The sequence below is a fragment of the Chamaea fasciata genome, unplaced genomic scaffold, assembly GCF_029207755.1.
Source record: "Chamaea fasciata isolate MVZ Bird 193981 ecotype frontalis unplaced genomic scaffold, bChaFas1.0.hap1 SCAF_18, whole genome shotgun sequence".
Taxonomy (NCBI): Eukaryota; Metazoa; Chordata; class Aves; order Passeriformes; family Sylviidae; genus Chamaea; species Chamaea fasciata.
Window position 1 is genome coordinate 1980089 of NW_027094103.1, and position 20004 is coordinate 2000092.

Below are 20004 nucleotides of genomic sequence, written 5' to 3' on the forward strand. Positions count from 1 at the left end.
TGGGGAACTCCCAGCTTTGCTACTGCTGCTGAGAGAAGACACATCCAGTCCAAAATCCCCCCCCAGCAGCTTTCAGCTGGGAAAGAGGAGGTGCGAAACACAACGCCAACTCTCCTCTCCCACTTGTTGGAACCCGGTTCCCATTTTTCTCCAGCACCTGGATCCCTCTAGGGAAATTGCCTCTCACCTTCCAGTTGGTTTTCAGCATGTGCTCTCTGGCTCTGCAGTTTTTGAGAGCCAGTTTCCAGCAGGAATGGTCGGAGATGCTCATGTCCAACAGGTATCCCTCCTCCTGGCACAGCCGGTACCACAACACTTCATCTTCTGCAAGGACCTTCCACGTCCTGCTGACCTAGAAATCAATGTTTATATAAGGATCTCCCATAAATGTGTAAAAAAAATTAGATTTAATACATAATTTTAAATAATATCTGAAATATAAACACATAAATGAATACAGGCCTGTACTAAGGTGAAAGTCTTACTCTAACAAATATATTTGTTCATTGTTCATACACCAGAGTGTATAAAAAACCCCAGACCTTTAACAAAAGGCTTGTTTTCTGTGGGTTCTTCAAGAAATAACTGAGTTTATACTCCACTAAAACTCCACACAATGTGGACACCAGTTTAGTGGCCCCACTGTCAACCTGAAATATCAGTGACTGGAACATTTTGACAGGGAAAGCAGCAAGAAAACAATTAAGAGAGAATTTTTAGCGTAGACCAAAAAAATGAATTTATTTTCATATTTGTAGCTAAGAAACCCTCTCAGATCACAGCACCATATCTCTGAAGTCCCACTGACAATGCCTGATTAGGGGTATGACATTAGTGATTTATAACCTATTGTATTACAGTATGCATAAATAGGAATGAATTATTAAGTTTTTCAAGCAGCCTCAAGTTGCTACCCATTCCAGAGAGAACAGCTTCATCACAATCAATTGTGGGCTCAGAATTAAAGATTCAAGAGGTAAGAGCCAACTTAAGTAGCTTTTTTTTTTTTCCCTCTGTAATTCTTAATTTAAAAAAACAGACGTAACCAATGAAAGCCACGACTGGTGAAAGCAGCAATCAATTGTGCTCTGTTTCTAAAAAGATTAAAAGAACCTTCTGAGACTGACATCATTTTCAGTAAGTTACAATTAAGCATCTAATGTTCATTTCAGTCCCCAGATTATGCCAAGAATCCAAGCCTCCTATGGACACAAACTCTCCCAGGACCATCTCTTTTTATTCATTTGCCATTTTTTCCCTAGTCACACACACAAAAAATGTTTAATATGATGAAAGAAGGGGTGATCTGAGTAACCTGCAAGTGTTTTTAAGATATGAGACCTACAAAGAAGAGCAGTGCTCAGATAAGAATATCCAAATGCAGCAAAATGAATGCTCTTAATCACCCAGAGACCTCAGTGCAAACTGGTAGAGGGAGACAATCCCCTCCCATCCTCTGACAAAGAAAACGACCTGCACAGGGCAAGAACAATGCCCTGAAATGACAGAACCAGCACTGAGGCTTCTCCAGCAACACACATCACCCTGGAATCAAAGTGCTGAGTGCTCCTGTCCCCAGAGGGACACACTCAGCAACTTCAAAAGCACCAAAAAGAGGCAATCCCAAAACCAAACCATTAGGAATTTGCTCTCCATTTGATTTGAAAGTAGGATAAGTATCTGTGTTATTGCTCCAAGTATACCAGAAAAAAAAAAACAACCCCAAAGCAGCTTTCTGCTGACACACCAAAAGAGCAGCTGTGGTGCAGGAGTGGAGCTCCCCAGGCAGAACCTCTGTCCCCTCCCCAAACAGCAGCACATTCTCCTGACAGGGACAGGCTGAGCACACGCACAGGGAAGCACAGCCAAACCAGGCCAGCTTTCGCCTTGCTTTCCAAAAGGAAAATCAAAAATAAACACACACCTTTCAGTCTGCCAAAACAGACAATATTGCACAGACCTTTCGAGTTTCAAGGTCTTAAAAGCGTTTTATAAAGAGAGTAAAACAAAAGAAAAGGGGGGGGGGGGGGGGGGGAGCTACATAAAATTTCGACTGCCCTTTCAACTTTCAGGGAGAATAAAGATCCTATCCTACCCTGATTTTTTTTCAATCAAATTACAGCAAACCCTGCTGCTTTACAAGCCTGAATTTCCAAAGGGTCCCTAACCCAGCCTTTTCTTACAGCCCCAAACTCGCATGCCAATCCCTTGTAAAACCCCACTGAGCGAGGCTCAGCTGCACGAAATCACTAATAAAGAGTCTCAAGCATTTCACTTTACAGCACCACTGTGAGCTGCAGCATTAAAACCAGCCATTGGCTTCAAGTCAGCTTTATTAGATCTGCTTGACTTGGAGTTTCAGGTGAGGCCCCAAAAGCCAGGGCATTATGGCTTTATTTACATGCACCCAAACGCTGGGTGCTTGAGAGGAGCTGAGATGTGCAAAGCTCTTGTTAAAACTGTTCCCAAATCTAAACTGCACAGAAACTCCAGCAAGGATCAATGACAGCATCTTGCAGACTTGTCTATACATTTGGAGTCCTGAATTTAATTTTGTCTTCAGTGTTCCTATTATCTTTTTACAACTGTTCTCAGCAAAGAAAGTTTGGGTTCCCCAGAGCTCCACGCAGGGACAGTTTTACATTTTATAGTTCAGCAAGTAATAATGTTCTGAAGGACTTCAAAGGCTTTTGCTGACATAGGCTTTGCTATTTGGTTTTGCCTCTGGGGGATATTTTTCCCCCTAAAAAACCCCACCTCTTCCATCAAATCCAAAATTTCTTCTAATCCCATCTAAATCAACTGGCTCAAATCCTAATGAAGGTTTATTCATCCCTCTGCATCTGATAATGGTTTTTATTTCACTAGGTTTATTTTCTTCCCCAGACACACAAAGGCAGAGTCAAGGCTCATTTGCTGAGACCAGGGGCCTCAATTAGAACTAGCTGGACTTTGAGCTCAGTACAAAAAATAGTGCCAAGTGTTTAATCCAAAGCCATTCTGATGGAAGCTGCTCATCTTTTCTGTTCACAGCCCTGAGCACAAAATGTTTTGGGCTGGAAGAGACCTTAAAGACCACCCAGTGCCACCCCCTGCCATGGGCAGGGACACCTCCCACTGTCCCAGGCTGCTCCAAGCCCTGTCCAGCCTGGCCTTGGACACTGCCAGGGATCCAGGGGCAGCCACAGCTTCTCTGGGATTTCCATCCCAGCCCCTCCCCACCCTCCCGGGGAACAATTCCTGCCCAATATCCCATCCATCCCTGCCCTCTGGCAGTGGAAAGCCATTCCCTGTGTCCTGTCCCTCCATCCCTTGTCCCCAGTCCCTCTCCAGCTCTCCTGGAGCCCCTTTAGGCCCTGGCAGGGGCTCTGAGCTCTCCCTGGAGCCTTCTGTTCTCCAGGTGAGCACCCCCAGCTCTCCCAGCCTGGCCCCAGAGCAGAGGGGCTCCAGCCCTGGCAGCATCTCCTCCTCTGGCCTCACTCCAGCTCCTCCACATCCTTCCCATGTTGGGGACCCCACAGGCAGGGGCAGCTCTGCAGGTGGGGTCTCACCTGGGCAGGGCAGAGGGGAAGGATGCGCCTCTCCTTTCCTGTTGCCCACGCTGGGGGCTCAGCCCAGGGCAGGCATATCCTTATCCATCCATTTCTCTGCTCTCTCTGGGAATCACAAGGAGGATGGATGATGGCTTTTACCCATAAACAACCCTGATGCAAAAACCATTCCCAAAAATCCACATTCAATTTTCTTTTTGTAAATGTATAAACACTAAAGCCTCAACAGTTTCACAATCCCAGAAGCCCTGGAGGCAAGCAGCTGAAATTCTTGATTTATGCACGACAATTCATTCCTAAATTCCTAGAAACAGTCTCCCTTGCCCTAGATACATACACAATCCCTGTGTTGGTAAACACTTCTAAACCTTCTCTAAGATGAAAACCTAACAGGTCAAGGGAATTTCTCACTCATCTATTCAGAAACAAAACTGGCAGAATTCAGTGCTGCTGAATTCAAACTCATCATCACTAAGCTGAACCACAAAGGCCACGTCCCCAGGCCATGGGTAAAATTAATGTATCTACAGCATCAGCCCCAAATCACACAGGGACACTTCAGTTTGTCACATCTGTGGTGTCCCAAGGGATTGTTTTTCCTTTCCCTCTACATCCTGACCAGAAGGAAGGAGTGACTGCTCCCAAACCAGCTCACACTCACAGGAGAGTCACTCATGGCACAGATATTTCTGCCAATGGTCAGAACACAATCAAAACGTGCTCACAGGGCAAAATTCTGCATCTCTCTGGCCTCTTCTGTGCTCCATGAAGCCCTGGATACTTTTCTCCTTGAATTCCAAATGTGGGCTATCAACAGGGACTGGTCTGATGGATGCTACTGAATGTCACCTCCCTGCTGCAGACCCAGCAGAGCTCAGGCACTGAGAACACTTATTTACAGGCTTCTGTATTTCCAGCGCCACCCAGACAGGTTGTGGTTTACAGTACTAATTCCAAAAATCAAAGAAAAGCTGTGGGGGAGCGAGGGAGAGGGAAATAGCAAGGTGAAATGAAAGTTCTCCAGGCAGTCTGTGGTGTGATTAAATCTCAGAGAGGCTCTGCAGTCAGGCTCCTTTCGTGTTAGTTGGTTACCAATTTGGCAGAAAGAACTAAGCAAACAGGTTTTCTCCAAAGGCACTCACATAGATAATGATGCCAATTCCACCAACTGGCCCAATTTCACTGAAATCCCAAGGCACCTTAATAAAAAAAAAAAATCTTTCTAGGATAACACCATAAAGCAGCAGGGTTTTCCATGGAACAGAAGAGGGCTCCCCCCCTTCAAAAACAAAACCATCAAGAGAAAAATGAAAATGCTATTTATTTTTATGGCTCTGCTTTTTATTTGAACACTTTAAAAGAAGCCAGCTCTGCACTGGATATTCATCTGATTGGGAAAGCCCTGTAAAACACTGGGCACATGCTCAGCTACCTGTCAGCTGCCACAAAGGAACAATGACTTGGGAAGAGGAGAATGAGAAACGTGGAAAATCGTGTGTGTTAAAACACATCTTATGAGAACAGGTTCAATCTAAAAAGCCAAGTGAAGGGGAGGGAAATCCAGTGCAGCCTCAGGCACAGGGAAAAGGAGCAGCCCTACAGCAGCCCATCTTTTTACTATGCCATGAGGTAAACTGATCATGCCTAAGGATGGGGGGGGAAGAGAGTGAAAGAATTACCTTAAACTAATCTGCTTCAAAAATGCAGCCCTGTTCCATGTCATGGGCTGTGGCCTTTACTGATGGCATATCTCTACCCCAAGAGACAGAAACTTGAGCATATCTGAAAGCTTCCCTGTCCTGGACAGCATCAAAAAATAATCCTAGAGAATTCTGCCCTCTGCAAGAGCAGCCCTGCACCAGGAATTAATTTTCTTTAAACAGTCCCTGTTCCTAAAAGGCATTAGCAAGTCAAAGATTTAAGCAATAACCACTTGTAGCTATTTAACACCACAACATGCTCATAGCGAACATTAAAAGCCCAAGTTCCTTTCAAAGCCTGGGTCATTTGCAGAATATTTGAATTTAGTTTACCATCCTCAACAGACCCTGTGTGTCACTTCTCAGTTTTCACACATTCACATTTTTTCCTCCACTCAAACCATGGCCCAGACTGTCTGTAACACAAAGAATGGTTTTGCTAGGATTTTTGTTTAGCTGCAAGATGTGCTTTGTACATAAGAGTTAATGAACACCAGCCTGGAACCCTAAACAGTGGCCACAGGAGAAGCTGGAATTATATTCACAATATAATGGATATAACATAATTCTGCTTGATTTCACAGGTTAATCAGCACTTGCCAATTAAGTTTGCTTTGAAGACCCATTCAGAGAGGAGGTTCATCATTCAGTGTGTGAAGAAAGGAAATAAAGAGGCCCAACAGTGTGGGCTGAACAACCCCAAGCAGAATGAGGTGAGAGTGAGTGTTTCAGTTAGTAAAGTTCTGGAAGAGGCAGGCACTTTACAACTACACATAAATTACGGCCCAGGTCTGAGTACAGCCTGCTGTGAGCATTATCTGAAAGTATTAGAAAAGAAAAATATAAACCCCTTCCAGGGCTAGGGGGAGGAAATCAGGGTCATTTGAGAATTTAGCCTCACGTGGAAATACTCCAGACAGAAAGTTACTGCTCCAGTGTCTGTGGTTCAATCCCAGGCTGGAGAGTGGGAGGAGCAGCTCTTGCCATGCCCTTAGCACTGCCAGGTGCTGAGTTCCAAATACTGCAAGACACTCATCTGAATCAAAAATGCTTCAGAACACTCCCTTGATTCAATATATCTTTGTACTATTTATTTTCAATTTTAAGGTGTGGCTGCTGCGCAAGCCACAGATGTTTTATTTAACTCTGCTCAAGTGCAGCTGTAAATCCAGCTCATGTACCATTACATTTGCAATATTCAGCTTTGGAACTGTCTCCTGTAAGTGAAAGCACAGCCACCTGAGTTCCTTGGGCAGCCACCCCACTTCCCTACACGGGAGGTGCCTGGATTTTCCCTATTTCTGCCAGTTTTAAGTGGTATCAGAGCATCAAACTGCCAGCAGCTCTTACCTGAGCACACCTCCCCAACTCAGCCTTGCCCAGGTACTGGAATATCTTCAGTGCCAGCTCATAAGGCAGCTGCACATCGAAAAAAGGAACCTCATTGATTTCATTCTGGAAAGGAAAAAAGAGAACGTAATTTGTGAGGCTGGCTTAACAGAGAGTTTGACAGCAGGAGAAGGTACCATAGTATGGAGAAGGAATGGTGTGTCCTCAGGGCCACCACAGCTCCATGAAAACCTCAGGAGTTCTTCTGCCTCTCCCCCCTTTCATGGCCCTTCAAAGGGCAGAGAAAGGCAAGACACAAGTTCTAGTACAACAGTTTGGCTGAAGTGCCAAAAAGACCAAATAAATAAGCACTTGGAAGACATATGCCCATTATTAATTTCACTTGCAAGATTTCAACCCCATATGATGGAAAAATGAACAAATATTTTAAATAAAATTGAATGGGGATGATGCTGGTTTCTTTCATTACTAACATAAAAATGCCCTTTAATATGAAACGTTCCTCCTTTAACTGACTGAGGAACTCAAACAAAAAATCTGAAGCCGAATCCATCAATTTAAGCTAACAGCTAAATGCAGCACGTAGATTTTTCTGAGATATACTTTGTTTGGTTTGATCACATAATTATTACATCTTCTTTCTGCAGTTATCTCAACAGAATTTATCTTCCCTCTAATCCTGCATAGATATTCAAAATTTTTACACTCTGTAACAGAGAAGGAGCTAAATCAGTTGATTCTAACCACTCCTGTGTCGCCAGTTTTGCTCTCCAGTGTTTTCTCTGGATTCTGTCCCCTCCGGGGTGCTCCTGATCATTGTCCATCAATCCTCATGCACAAAATCAGCTGCTCAGTTAGAACCCACCTCCATTGTTTGCCTTCAGAAGCTCAGGCATCCCAAAGCAGGATCATCTCCTGTCTCTTGGCACTTCCCTAACCCTGGTACCTTTGTTTCTTTGTGGGTCTCTCCTACTCATTCAAATCTGGGCCATTTGCAGTACCAAAGTAGAAGAGAAAGGGTATCCTGGGTTTATTTAAAGCAGTTACTCATGGAAATCACAATATAACGTGCTGGTGTGGTTTTTAAAGCAAAAGATACTCTACACTAGGCAAGTGTATAGACAGCACAAATACGGGCAATGTTCCCATCGGGTCTTTGGAGCAACAGAACATCACTTCACACAGACTGGAACCTCCCACTTAAGTGACTTAAGGCAGGACCTGCAGCCAACCTTGCTGCTCCCCTCCCTCCTGACCCACGATTTCCCTGCACAAACAAGGGAAACAAGCTCCTTTTCCCCGCCCCGTGCCGGGGTCGCGGCTCCGCTCCCCGCTGCGGATCGGCGGGATGTGTTTTGTTTTCTCGTGCTGTAAATCCCATCCGAAGGAAAACACCACGGGAGCCTCTCCAGGGCCACATGCAGGCTCTGAGCTGGCCAGATGTGATCCCTGCGGCTCCAGCAGCCACAGAACCGCTCTGGAACCACGGGCTGCCCACACAAACCACAGGAGCCGTGGGGCAGGGGTTGTCAGCTCCAGGCTCGTGAGCTCAGGCACTCACGGCACCACCATGGATGTGCTCCTTCCAAATTGGAGTTGACTCGTGTCCAGGCAGCAGATCCTGGGCTGGCTGGATGCACACAGAGGTCTTGCTGCAAGGACTGAGGGCCTGCAGACACAGCAGTGCTGACACAACGCTCAACACCAACCGTGCTCCCAAGGAAAGGAGGGGAAAAGAGCAAAAAACAGCCAGGCAGGCTGTTTATAAACTGAGCTGCAAGGGGATTTATACCCTGCCTCAAATAAAACCAAAGTGCCCTTTTTTTTTTTCCTACTTTGGTGCTGCAAAGGGGTCCAAGTTTAAATGAAGAGTAGCTGTAGAAGAGACCTACAAAGAAACAAAGGCATGGGGGTTAGGAAAGTGCCAGGAGGAAGGGGATGATCCCCATTTGGGATCCGCCTGAGGTTCTGAAGGCACAGCACAAACTCATACTGATCCCCCTCTAATACAATCCCAACATTAGGGGCAGATCCAGGTCTTCCCACACCCCCAAAATTCCTGCAGCTTGTCCTCAGCACAAGGAAGCAGGGATGTTAAGTCAGCACCAGTCTGTCTAAAAGTCTACTGGAATGAGTCCAAAACTCAAATACAACCAGCCCCTCTGAGACAGATTCGGGCTCCTGTGTGCTAATGGAGCACTAATTCTGTAAATGGATTAATTTGTGCCTTGCAGACAGAAATTTAATCTGTTCCTTTTAATTTTTTTTAAGCAAAGAGTAATTAGTCATAGTGAGGTTAGTGAGAAACAAGAAAATGGGTTTCCCCCCTAGTTTTCCTATACTGTAAATAACATCTCTATAGCATTTAGAGGATTTACCAAAATAACTTTTATCTGGTTCAGAACTGTATTTAAGACTATTTCCAAATTAACGCCTTTATTTAAAGAAGTAAAGCTTGTTTTCTTACTACACTGCTGTGTCACAAGGCAGGATATCCTCAATTACTGCACCCGCATCAAACTGCCTGAGTAAACAACAAAAAATATTAAGAGAAAAACAAAAATAACTATTTCATAGAGTCACGGAATATCTCGAGTTGGAAGAGATCCTGGAGGATCATGGAGCCCAACACCTAGCCCCGCAGAGGACACCCCAACAATCCCACCTTGTGCATTACACAGGACAGGCCGATTTTGAAGGCTTAAAACTTTGCAAAGGGATCTATAATCAGAAGCTGAGGTTATAAACAAGCACACAGGAACACAAATTCAATGTCCCCTTTGCTCGCCGCCTCCCAGCGACCCCCGAGCCGAGCTCCGGTGCCGGCCCCGCGCCCGCCCTCCCCGCCCGGAGCCCGGCCTGTCCCGGGCACAGCCCCAGGGCCGCCCCCGGCCCTCGCAGCCCTACCAGGTCTCGGATCAGCTGTCCCAGCAGGTCGTCCCCATCTCCGGCTCCGTCCCCCGCGGGCTCCCCGGCGGGCCGGGCGGGCGCCGGGCTGCGGCGGGCCGAGGAGCCGCCGGCCAGCAGCCCGCGGGCCAGCGCCAGGTACCCGGGCTCGGCCGGGGGCTCCCGCGGGGTCTCTCCCGACCTCTCCGGGGACTCCTCCGGTGGCTCCTGAGGGGATTCCTCCCGCCGCCGCCGCTTGGAGCCCCCGGCCCGCTCCTCCCGCCGGCGGGGCCGCTCCCGCTCCGCCGGCACCGCGGCCATGGCGGCGGGGCCGGCCCGGCGCGGCACGGAAACCGCGCCCCGCGCCCGCGCGTTCCGCCGCCACAAGGTTCCGCCGCCGCCGGGACCGGGGATGCGGCCGGGAATGAAGGCGGTGTTGGGGCCGGGGCTGTCACTTTGTGGTCCCCACAGGAGAGCGGCGATGGCGGCCTGAGGGCCCGATCTTGCTCTGGAGAGCCGCGGGCGGCCGGGAGAGGCAGCGGCGACGGCAGGGTCGGTCTGGGCTCTGGGACTCGCTGGGAGCCCTCGGCCGTGGCCGGGGGCAGGAACAGGGACAGGGCAGGGTCCTGCTGGGCACACAGAGCCCCTCTAAGAGCCCTCAGCCATGGCCGGGGACAGGGCAGGGTCCTGCTGGGCACACAGAGCGCCTCTGGGAGCCCTCAGCCATGGCCGGGGACAGGGACAGGGTCAGGGACAGGGCAGGGTCCGCTGGGCACACAGAGCCCCTCTAAGAGCCCTCAGCCATGGCCGGGGGCAGGGACAGGGCAGGGTCCGCTGGGCACACAGAGCCCCTCTAAGAGCCCTCAGCCATGGCCGGGGACAGGGACAGGGCAGGGTCCTGCTGGGCACACAGGGCCCCTCTAAGAGCCCTCGGCCATGGCCAGCCCCGCTGGGAGCCCTCAGCCCCCTCACAGCCATGGCCGGCCCCGCGGGGAGAAGCCGCTCCCACGAGAGGGTTGTTGCCCATGGAAGTGGCTGCTCGGAGTGACCGATGTACCTCCCTAAGGCCATTTTGTCCTTTCTCTTGGCCGTGTCTGAAGCCGGGCAGGCGGGCAGGGGTGGCCCCACCGCTGCCATGCCCACCACACCTGCTGGGAAGGTGTTCAATCACACCCACCTCCTGCAGCCACCTCAGCCCGAGAGCTGCCCCTTTCATGGCGTTTGGGGGAGGACACGAAGTTGGCTCAGTTCCTCTTCAATATCAACACACCTTGGTGCTCAGAGGCTGCATTCGAAGGATGCTGAACCCATTCAAATGATGCTGAGCCGTGGCTGCGAAGCGTCTGCTGCTTCAGCCAGTCCAGCTGCCCAGGGGAGCAGAGACGCCACGAGTACTCAAGTCCTCGGAGCGATTCCTGTGGCGCCCTCAAGGAAATAGAACAGGTAAGTGATGTGTTGGTGCACAAACAGCTGGTCCTTCTAGAACAAGCTGTAAAACACAGCCCTTGCTCTCAGCAGCAGCTTGTGCAGTTACCCCCACCCTGGTGTCCACCTCTACCTTCCTCACGGGCCACTTGCTGGTTTCTCTCCTCTACTGCTTGTTGCTGCCTGTGCTGTATATAAAACCCAACTTAATGAACATGAACAGGTGTCCAGGAAGAACCCAAACGACCTCGTTTAGGGGAGGAACTCCTGTATGTAGAAACCCTGCAAAAGGCAGGTGGGTGAAGGCTGGCCATGCCTTGGCCGTGTGTGGTAGACCCCAAAACCTCCCTGCCCTGGGCTGATCCCCCAGCGTGGGCAGCAGGAAAGGAGAGGGGGATTCTGCCCCTCTGCCCTGCCCAGGTGAGACCCCACCTACAGAGCTGCCCCTGCCTGTGGGGTCCCCAACATGGGAAGGATGTGGAGGAGCTGGAGTGAGGCCAGAGGAGGAGATGCTGCCAGGGCTGGAGCCCCTCTGCTCTGGGGCCAGGCTGGGAGAGCTGGGGGTGCTCACCTGGAGAACAGAAGGCTCCAGGGAGAGCTCAGAGCCCCTTCCAGGGCCTAAAGGGGCTCCAGGAGACCTGGAGAGGGACTGGGGACAAGGGCTGGAGGGACAGGACATGGGGAATGGCTTCCCAGTGCCAGAGGGCAGGGCTGGATGGGATATTGGGCAGGAATTGTTCCCTGGGAGGGTGGGCAGGCCCTGGCACAGGGTGCCCAGAGAAGCTGTGGCTGCCCCTGGATCCCTGGCAGTGTCCAAGGCCAGGCTGGATATTGGGGCTTGGAGCAGCTGGGACAGTGGGAGGTGTCCCTGCCCATGGGAAGGGGCGGAATGGGATGACGTTTACAATCCTTTCCAACACAAACCAGTCTGTGTTTCTGTGATTGGTATTCCCTACAAAACAATCACTTGGAGGGACTTAGAGGAGGGGTCTCCCTGGGGTCCATATGCTGGTGAGCCCGGCCCTCGGTGGGACTGCAGACCGGGAGCTGCCCCTGCAGCAGGACATGGGGCTGTTCAGGGAGGGTGGATGGGCGGGGATGTTTTGCCAGGAGGTTCGCAGCAGCTTCTCTGCGAAGCAGGGGAGAAACAGGTCAGTTTGTGGTGATTCCTGCCCCACAGAGAGCCCCCCGTGTCCATCCCAGGGCTGGTGTGCGCAGGGAGCCCTGCCCGGGGGTGCCAGCCCTGCTCCTGTGCCCTGCAGCCCGGGAGGCCGCACGGGCCCCGGGTCAGTGCCGGGGGCTGTGAGCTCCTGCCTCGGCCACCCGAAATGTGATCCGAATCCGTAATGCTGTGGGTGATGAAATCGGCTCCGGCTCTGTGTAATCCCCTCACTGCCCCCCTGCATCTCCTCACTGTCCCCTCCTCCAGCCCACAGTCATCTGTAGCCTCGCACAGTCCCTCTATCCCCACGCCGTCCCCTCTGTCCCACAGTCCCCTCTATCCCCACACTGTCCCCATACTGTCCCCTCTACCCCCAAACTGTGCCCTCCATCCCCATACTGTCCCCTCTGTCCCCATGCTATCCCCTCTATCCCACACTGTCCCACCTTCCTCACACTTCCCCTCTATCCCCAAACTGTCCCTCTATCCCCACGCTGTCCTCTCTATTCCATACTGTCCTCTCTATCCCCAAACTCTCCCTCCATCCCCACGCTGACCTCCCTGTCCCACCTTCCCCACTGTCCTTTCTATCCCACACTGTCCCTTTCATCCCCATGCTATCCCCCCATTCCTACGCTGTGCCATCCACATCCCACCCTGGATAGGAGAATCTTCCACCACACAAGCACTGTTCCCTCCCCTCCCTGTCCCACACTGTCATTCCATCCCCAGTGTCCTTGCATGCCCGTGCTGTCCCCTCCATCTCAACACTGTCCATCCATCCGTCCATCCATCCATTCCCATGCTGTCCCACTGAACTCCCACCCATCCGTGGACACCACAACGTCCCACCACACGAGCACTGTTCCCCTCAGTCCCCCCGTGTCCTTCTATCCCCACACCATCACCCCCATCCCTGTGCCGTCCCCCCCTCCCCACGCCATCCCCCCGTCCCTCCGCCGTCCCGCCGAACTCCCACACCACCGCCGGACACCAGCCCGTCCCACCGCCCAGCCGCTGTCCCCCCCCCGCCCTCCACCCCCGCGCCGTCTCCTGGCTCCCCCCGCTCCGCCCGCGGCCGAGCGCCGCCCCGCGGGGGATGATGTAACCCCCCGTCCCCCCCGTGTCCCGCCCGCGTCCCGCCCGCCGCACACTCGGCGGGCTCGGCGGCGAGCGGACGCAGCCATGTGCCCGTGCGCGCTGCGCGGCCCCCCCCGCGCCCTGCAGCCCCTGCGGCCCCGGCCGCGCCGCCCGGCCCGAGGCCGCCGCCCGCCGGGTCGCCGCCCGCCTGCGCCGCCTGGGCGATGAGCTGGAGCAGCGGCGCAAGGCGCGGGGCCGCGGCCCCTCGGCCGTCCGCCGCCTGGCCGCCGTGGCGGGGCTGCTCTGCGCGCTCACGCCCGCGGCCGCGCTGGCCTGGCTGATCCGCAGGAGGAGCCTCTAGGGAGAGGGGCGCTGGACGGAGCGGGGAGCAGGCGGGACGCGCAACAGGTGGGCGCGGGACGGGGCGGCCGGCGGGGCGCCGAGCGGGACGGGCGGCGGGAGCGGGCGCGGGGGCTCGGCTCGGTCCGGCCCGGCCGAGCGCGCTGTCCGCGGTACCCGCGCCGAGCCACGGGCTGCGGGGGCTGATCGCGGCAGCGCGCCGAGCCACGGGCTGCTCGTGCTGCCGAGTCGCACCGATCCCTCTCCTTTTCCTATCCCTCTCCCTCTCCTTTCCCCTCTCTCTTCCTCTCCCCTGGACTGCTGGTGCCGGGTCGCACCGACCCGTCGCTCTCACCTCTCCCCCCTGTCCATCCCCACTTTCCCTCTCTCCTCTCCCCGTTTCCCAGGACTCCTCAAACGCCCCCTTTCCCCTTCCCCAAACTTTTCACGGCGTCCACCCCCGTGGCTCCTCTCCGCCCGCGCCACCCGTGCTCTCGTGTGGCAGTCTGAGCTCCATGCCCGGCAGCGGCGCGGGGCAGCTCAGGGGGAGCCGAGCAGGTCCCGTGTTGCCCTGGCTGCCGGTCCCGGGAGCTGGAGGATGCCCCGCACACCCGTGCCTGTCAAACCTCCAGCCCTCTTTTGCGTGCAGGAACTCTCCCTGTGTCCTGCCATTCCCTGGTGAGCTTTAGACCCACGGGCACCCATCGCTAAGGTCACTGGGTGGTGGAATGTCCCCACTGAACTTTCCAGTGGGGCAGCCTGGGACACTGACTCTGTGTTTTGGATAATACCTTGTGCCCAGTGCTGGGAGTTCTCCCCGAGGGGACTGGCCAGGAAAAGCACCCAAGTCCAGTTACTGCTGGTTCTGTGCTCCAGAGGCACTGAGCAAATGAGCAGCAGGGGACCAGGGCATTCCTGGTCCTGTAACCTTCATGGTTGTCATCCTGGTGACAGCTCTGGGGCTTGTGGGGACAGCTCGGCACCCTCAGCCCTGGGAGCACTCAGATACTGAGCATATGTGGGGTCACCTCAGGGATTTTAGGTGCTCTTTGGGTCGTGGATTTGTCGCCACAGACCTAAGGAGCACGGGCTCCTCTTTTGGGTGCTTTAAATTGCATCATAAACACCCCCCAGTGTCTGTCTGTGTTCAGGGAACAATTTCAGCGCATGTCTAACTTTCAGCGTGCACTGGTATCCCACCAGCTTGGATATGGTAGTGTGGAGGGGAAGACAGGTTATCAGAGAGTTTAAAAATGAGGTTTTCCAGCAGGTCTGTGTGTTTGCACTGTGTGTGTGCACACTGGGGGGGGCATTGTTGTCATCCATCTGAGCCACAACTGCTGTGTCTGGCGGGAGGTTCGGCTGGTCACCTTTGGAAAGCTTTCTTCGAAACGAAAACAGAGAACTGTGGGGTTTTGATGAATCAAAGCCTCAATTTCCATAAAAGCTGTGCCCAGCGAAGCCCTCAGAGGTGGTGTCAGTGGTGTGGGACTGTGGTCAGGAGCAGAGCAAACACATCTCTCCCTCCCCGTCAGTTTGTGGCAAGTTTGGTTCCAGTGTTTGGAAGCCAACCCAACCGTCTGCCTCGCTGGCCTCTCTGAGTGACAACAGAGTTGAAATCCAAGGGGGAACTGCACTGATCTCCCTTATCTAATGTCTCAAATGTCCTTTTTCTTTCTAACAAGCCAGGGAAAATCCTCCCTGCCCAGTCTGGGACTCCATCCCAAGCAGAGAAGGTGGCAGGTGAGCAGGGCTGGCAGAGGGAGCCTGTTAGCTGGCCCTGGTGGTCCTTGCACACACTGAGCCCAGACTTCCTGGCAATCCCACGAGGCCATTGCTGTTTGGAGTATTAATTTTTGTGAAGGTTTATTGGGCAGACGCTATTCTTTTCTCCAGTCTCTTCTGCTGTTGCTCCTGGAGTCCTCACTTCCATTTCTGCCCACCAGTTGCTTATAAATGGCTTTGATGAGAGGCTGTGGAAAAGCCAAGCCTGACTCCTGGGTGCCTCCGAGGCGAAGTCCATGGGCAGCACCGTCCTGCCCATGGCTTCAAAGGCTGCCACAGACGGCGTTGAGCCGCCTCCAAATGCTCCTGGACACAAATACACATGTAAGGCTGAAAAGGAGCTCCTGGTGTGGGACGGGAAGCGGTTTCAGGGATAAAGGTGCGAGATGGTGACACTCTCCTGGCTGTGACACTCTCCTGGCTGTCCCTGTGTGCAACCTGTCCCACTCCTGCCATGCTTCTAAGGCACGAGTGACCAAGCTGTAGATGAAAATACAATGCAAGCCCAGAATAATTAACTGTGTCATCTGCACCTCAGTTCCTGGGTTATTCTGGCCATTAATAATCTTTTCATCCTGAGCAGTAATTTGCTTCCACCGGTTTCTGAGGTTTCTGACAGTCTGCAGTGTCTCAGAGCCCCAGTGACAGTGCAGTGAGCTGGGTTAGCCTCTGAGATAAGGTAAGACAGTGTTTGATTACCTCAGCAGAGTATTTATGAACAAAACAGGCATTTTCCTGCCATCCTCAGAGAACTCTGCAGTGACAATAACGTTGTCCTGCAACAAGCTGGGAAGTCCAGCCTCTAACCACCTGTGATCTTGGGATTTCATGGAAAGGCTGGGAAGAGGAGAGTAACTTGTACAGTGAATGAGTGCCCTGCAGAGTCAGCCTTTGTCTCGGGATCTGGTGGTTGCAGAAGGAATGGAGGAGAGAGGAAAAGGCCAGTTTCAGCTTGGGTTATTCTTCGAGTTCCCCTCCTGCTTTTTCAAGAGGCAGCAGCGTTGGCTGCTGTGAGCGCGCGTACGGCTTCTGAGGCAGAAGGTTCCCTCAGCTTGTTCCCTCAGCTCTGTGGCTTTACACAACAGCAGAGCTCAGGGAATAGTCCTGTGCCCCAGGGAACCCCTCCTGCTCCCACAGCCCTGGGTGTTGCCAGTGAGAGCAGGACTGGGACCGCTGCGTGTGACCAACTTGCATCTGCGGACCGTGCTTGGGATTTGGGGACGGATGCTTTGCAACTGGCAGTTTTGTAATATGTAATCTGACATCACCTTGAAACATCCAACCAGGGCATGAAGTATAGTTGTCAGGTGCCAGTTTGGCATACAATGTCACTTGTATTTCGCTCTGTTAGTTCAGGAGTGGCAGTGTATTAAAATCAAACCCTACTTGTCCCTGCCAGCTCCACCAGCCTGGTTCCGTGCCCACTGTGTTGCCAGGAATTCCCCCCACTGTTTGCTGCGAGGTTCATGCAGAGCCGCTCTGTCCAAAGTCTCAGTGCAGTTAATTATCTGTATTAAAACTGGGTTTATAAGATTTCTGGAGGTGTCCCACTGAGCTGTGCAGGAGAGCAGAGCAAACGAAGGACCAGAGGCAGTGGAGATGCAGAGAGCTGGTTCTGCACCAGGACAAACATCCAGCCTCGTGCACCCCGTGTGTGTCCCTCACACAAAGAGGCAGGCTCTGTTGTTTATCCTCCTGGATCAGGAAAAAGCCAGCCCTCCCAGTGGCAAGCATCCTGCTCAAAAAAGCCAAAGGTCCCTGCCACCCTGGCCTCAGCCTCACAGTTAAATTGAATAAAGAAAACCTTCAACATTAACTCTCCCGATAAACAAGCATCAGAGTTTGCACAAACAAACAGCAGCCCAGAAATGGCTCATTCCACAGGTGGCCTCAGGCCAAGCAGGACGGTCTCTGCGGGAGGATTGGAGCCCGAATGTATTTTTTTACTGTCTGGGTTCCCTGGTCTTTGCCTGGTCTTCCTATGCAAAGATCTCCCGGAGACACAATTCTTCCCAGTTCGTCCCTAGTACTCCTGAACCCCCTCCCAATTGTTTCTTGGTCTTCCAAGTTCCCCTTCCATCTCCCGCGGAGATGCTAATGAAGTGTGAGTGTACACGGATGGGGCTGCTTGGGAATTTGACAGGGCTCTTGCCCAGCCCTTGTTCCCTCATTAAGCTGCTGCTGCGAGGACGGAAGCGATTGTGCCTCGTTTAGTCCCTGCCTCCAGCGTGCCCTCAGCGATCCAAGCCCTTGGATATATTTTTCCCTTTCAATATATCAATAACTGTTATTTTGTTTATTAGCAGTGGGACGTGTGCCAAGCGAGTGGCCCCTGTAATCCATTTAAATGGAGCAGTTCCATGCTGACACAGTAGCTGTGAGCACAACTCCTTTTTCCAGCCGCTGCCGGAGCCGGGAGCTCAAACTCCGCTCTGGCTTTGTGCAGGTGCTGCCCAAAGGTGGCTTCGCCTCCCCTCCCTGAATAAAGATCACTCAGAGAAGTGCTAAGAGACACAAGACCCCCTACCTGAGTCGTTTCATGCCCATCCCACTCAGCATCCATGAGAAAGCAGCTTGGTTTTTTTGGTAAAGCTGTGGGATAAGGCTGGAGAATTCCAGATAATTGGGAAGCGGAACTGCCTGTGTGTGGTAAAGCACCGGGATGTGGCGAGGTTGGCTGAGGTGGTTTTGCAACCAAAGCCATTTGTTGTCTCATAACCTTATTGCTTCATTTGTGCGATGGTTGAGGGCAACTTTCTGAGCAAAATCTGTCTCTCCCTGAATGCCCAGGCACAGATGGATACATCACCAAAGGGAATGGCGGTTCCCATGAAAAAATGTCAAAGGAAGTGAATTCTTTCTTATCACTCCCATCCATGTTTCCAATAGACACTACAGTTTTCATATAGGCACTCAGCCATAGTTCCTTTTATTTCATAAGGAAAGGAAAATGTTGATAGTTGTGGACAGTTTCCCCCAAAGTTTCAGCCTTTCAAGAACGGCGCATAAGATAATCAATTTTTCAGCAGCTCTACAGAAGGGATATGTTGGCTCTCTTTCCAACTTACTATCCACCCCAGTACAAATGGGATGTAGCTTGGCTTTCCTCAGCCTTTTTCAGACCCAAAGTACCAAATTTTGCTCTGTCTGCTGAGTGCCTATTGTGGGAAATTTGGAGTAACTCCACTGGAGTCAATTGGGTTGCCCTGGATTTACGGTGCTGTAAATGAGATCAGAATTGGCTCAAAGTATATTCCATTAATGAGTCAGATACTGGCAATGCAGCCAATATGCACCCAGAAATGGCTTTAACACAGCCTAGGATATTCAAAATTGGTTTATTGAGAGATGGGCTTGGGGCCAGGATTCTGGGGTTCTCTTTTATTCTTTCCATGAAATTCACCTTCCTGCAGAAGGCCAGCACGAGGCTGATGCAAAACTTAAGAGCCATTTAAGCCCTTAGAATGGGGCTTGTGAGATGCATAAACGTTGTGCCGAGCTCTTTGCCTGCCCTGGAGCAGATTTATCGCTTGGAGTTCAAGATGTTCTAGGATTTATCAACTTTTACAGGTTTTTATAGATTTTCTATACGTTAAGTGACACAGAGAGGCAGTTTGTAAAACACAGTGACACCACGGATGATCTGTTGCCAGCCATGGGTGGCACAGCAGGACAAGGGTTCAGAGCTTGGCAGTTGGAAGTGCTGCTGCAGGAGAAATAATAAATAAGGATTAAATGGTTTTGCTGTGGAGGAAATCCTTTAATCAACTCCTGAACTCTATTCCAGTGTAACTTGAGTAAATATCTCACCTCTTGGAGCGGAGGCAGCCACATCCTCCTGCTTTGTACAGTGCCACACTCACAGCCCCAGCTGTGCCCTGCTCTGGGGAATTCTGGCATCTTGTGTGGGGAGTGCAGGTGCCCAAATCCCCTCCTGGTAATGTTTCCCAGGTCTGGAGAATGCCGTGGTGTTGTGTGCCTGTCCCTGAGCACACAGGGATGCAGGAAGGGCTGTGTCCCAGGCATGCAGCTCCGGGGACTGAGCAGAGGCACATTCCAAGCCCTGGGGTATCCCTGCATTGACTCCCTGTGCCCAGCTGCTGGTTTTGTGTAGCTTTGTCCCTTCCCACACAGCAAACACCTCTCCTCCTATTTATTTACCTTCTGCCAAAAAAGCCAAGCACAGCTCTGCTAAACCACTTTGGGATTCTCCAGTACTTCCAGAGGGCAGGTGGGATGTGGGAGATGGAGCTTGGAGGTGCAGCAGCCCTGGGATGGGGCTGCCTGACAGCCTTGATCACGGCCAGATTGGAAATGTGCTTCACCTCTGGAGGCTTCATCCCGGCCTTCCTCCTTCCAGCTATTCCCACTGTCGCTTCAGGTTCCACGAAACTAGAAAGCAATGCTGGGCATGAGGGAGGGAGAGGCTGGAATTGCCACATCCTGTGCGCAACCGGCAGGAACTGGGATAAAGCAGACATGGTTCATTCTTCTGCCGAGGAGGCAGAGACATTCCAGGTGGCTGGAACAGGGCAAGGTCACAGCCCCAAGGCTGCGTTCGGGCTCGGCTCTCCGGCACAGGGAGGCATTGCTGGGGTGTCCTGGAGCCAGGAGTTGGACTGATGATCCCTGTGGGTCCCTTCCCACTCGGGATACTCTGTGGCTCTGCTCAGAGTCCGTGGCAGCACCAGAATTCACCTCTTGCCCTGGAGGTTCAACCCATCCC

The 20004-nt window shown here is 52.3% G+C and overlaps 1 protein-coding gene across 1 annotated transcript in view; it reads right to left on the reverse strand.

The window, feature by feature from the left end:
- FBXW8 (F-box and WD repeat domain containing 8) overlaps positions 1–9826 on the reverse strand; it is a 51524-nt gene extending 41698 nt beyond the window's left edge. Inside the window, exons 1-3 of the mRNA XM_066199705.1 lie at positions 9509–9826; positions 6602–6706; positions 188–352 (exon numbers count right to left, since the gene is read on the reverse strand). Of these exons, the coding sequence (XP_066055802.1) occupies positions 188–352; positions 6602–6706; positions 9509–9808 (570 nt within the window). The 5' untranslated portion in view covers positions 9809–9826. The remainder of the gene's footprint in view (positions 1–187; positions 353–6601; positions 6707–9508) is intronic.
- Positions 9827–20004: the final 10178 nt, after the last annotated feature.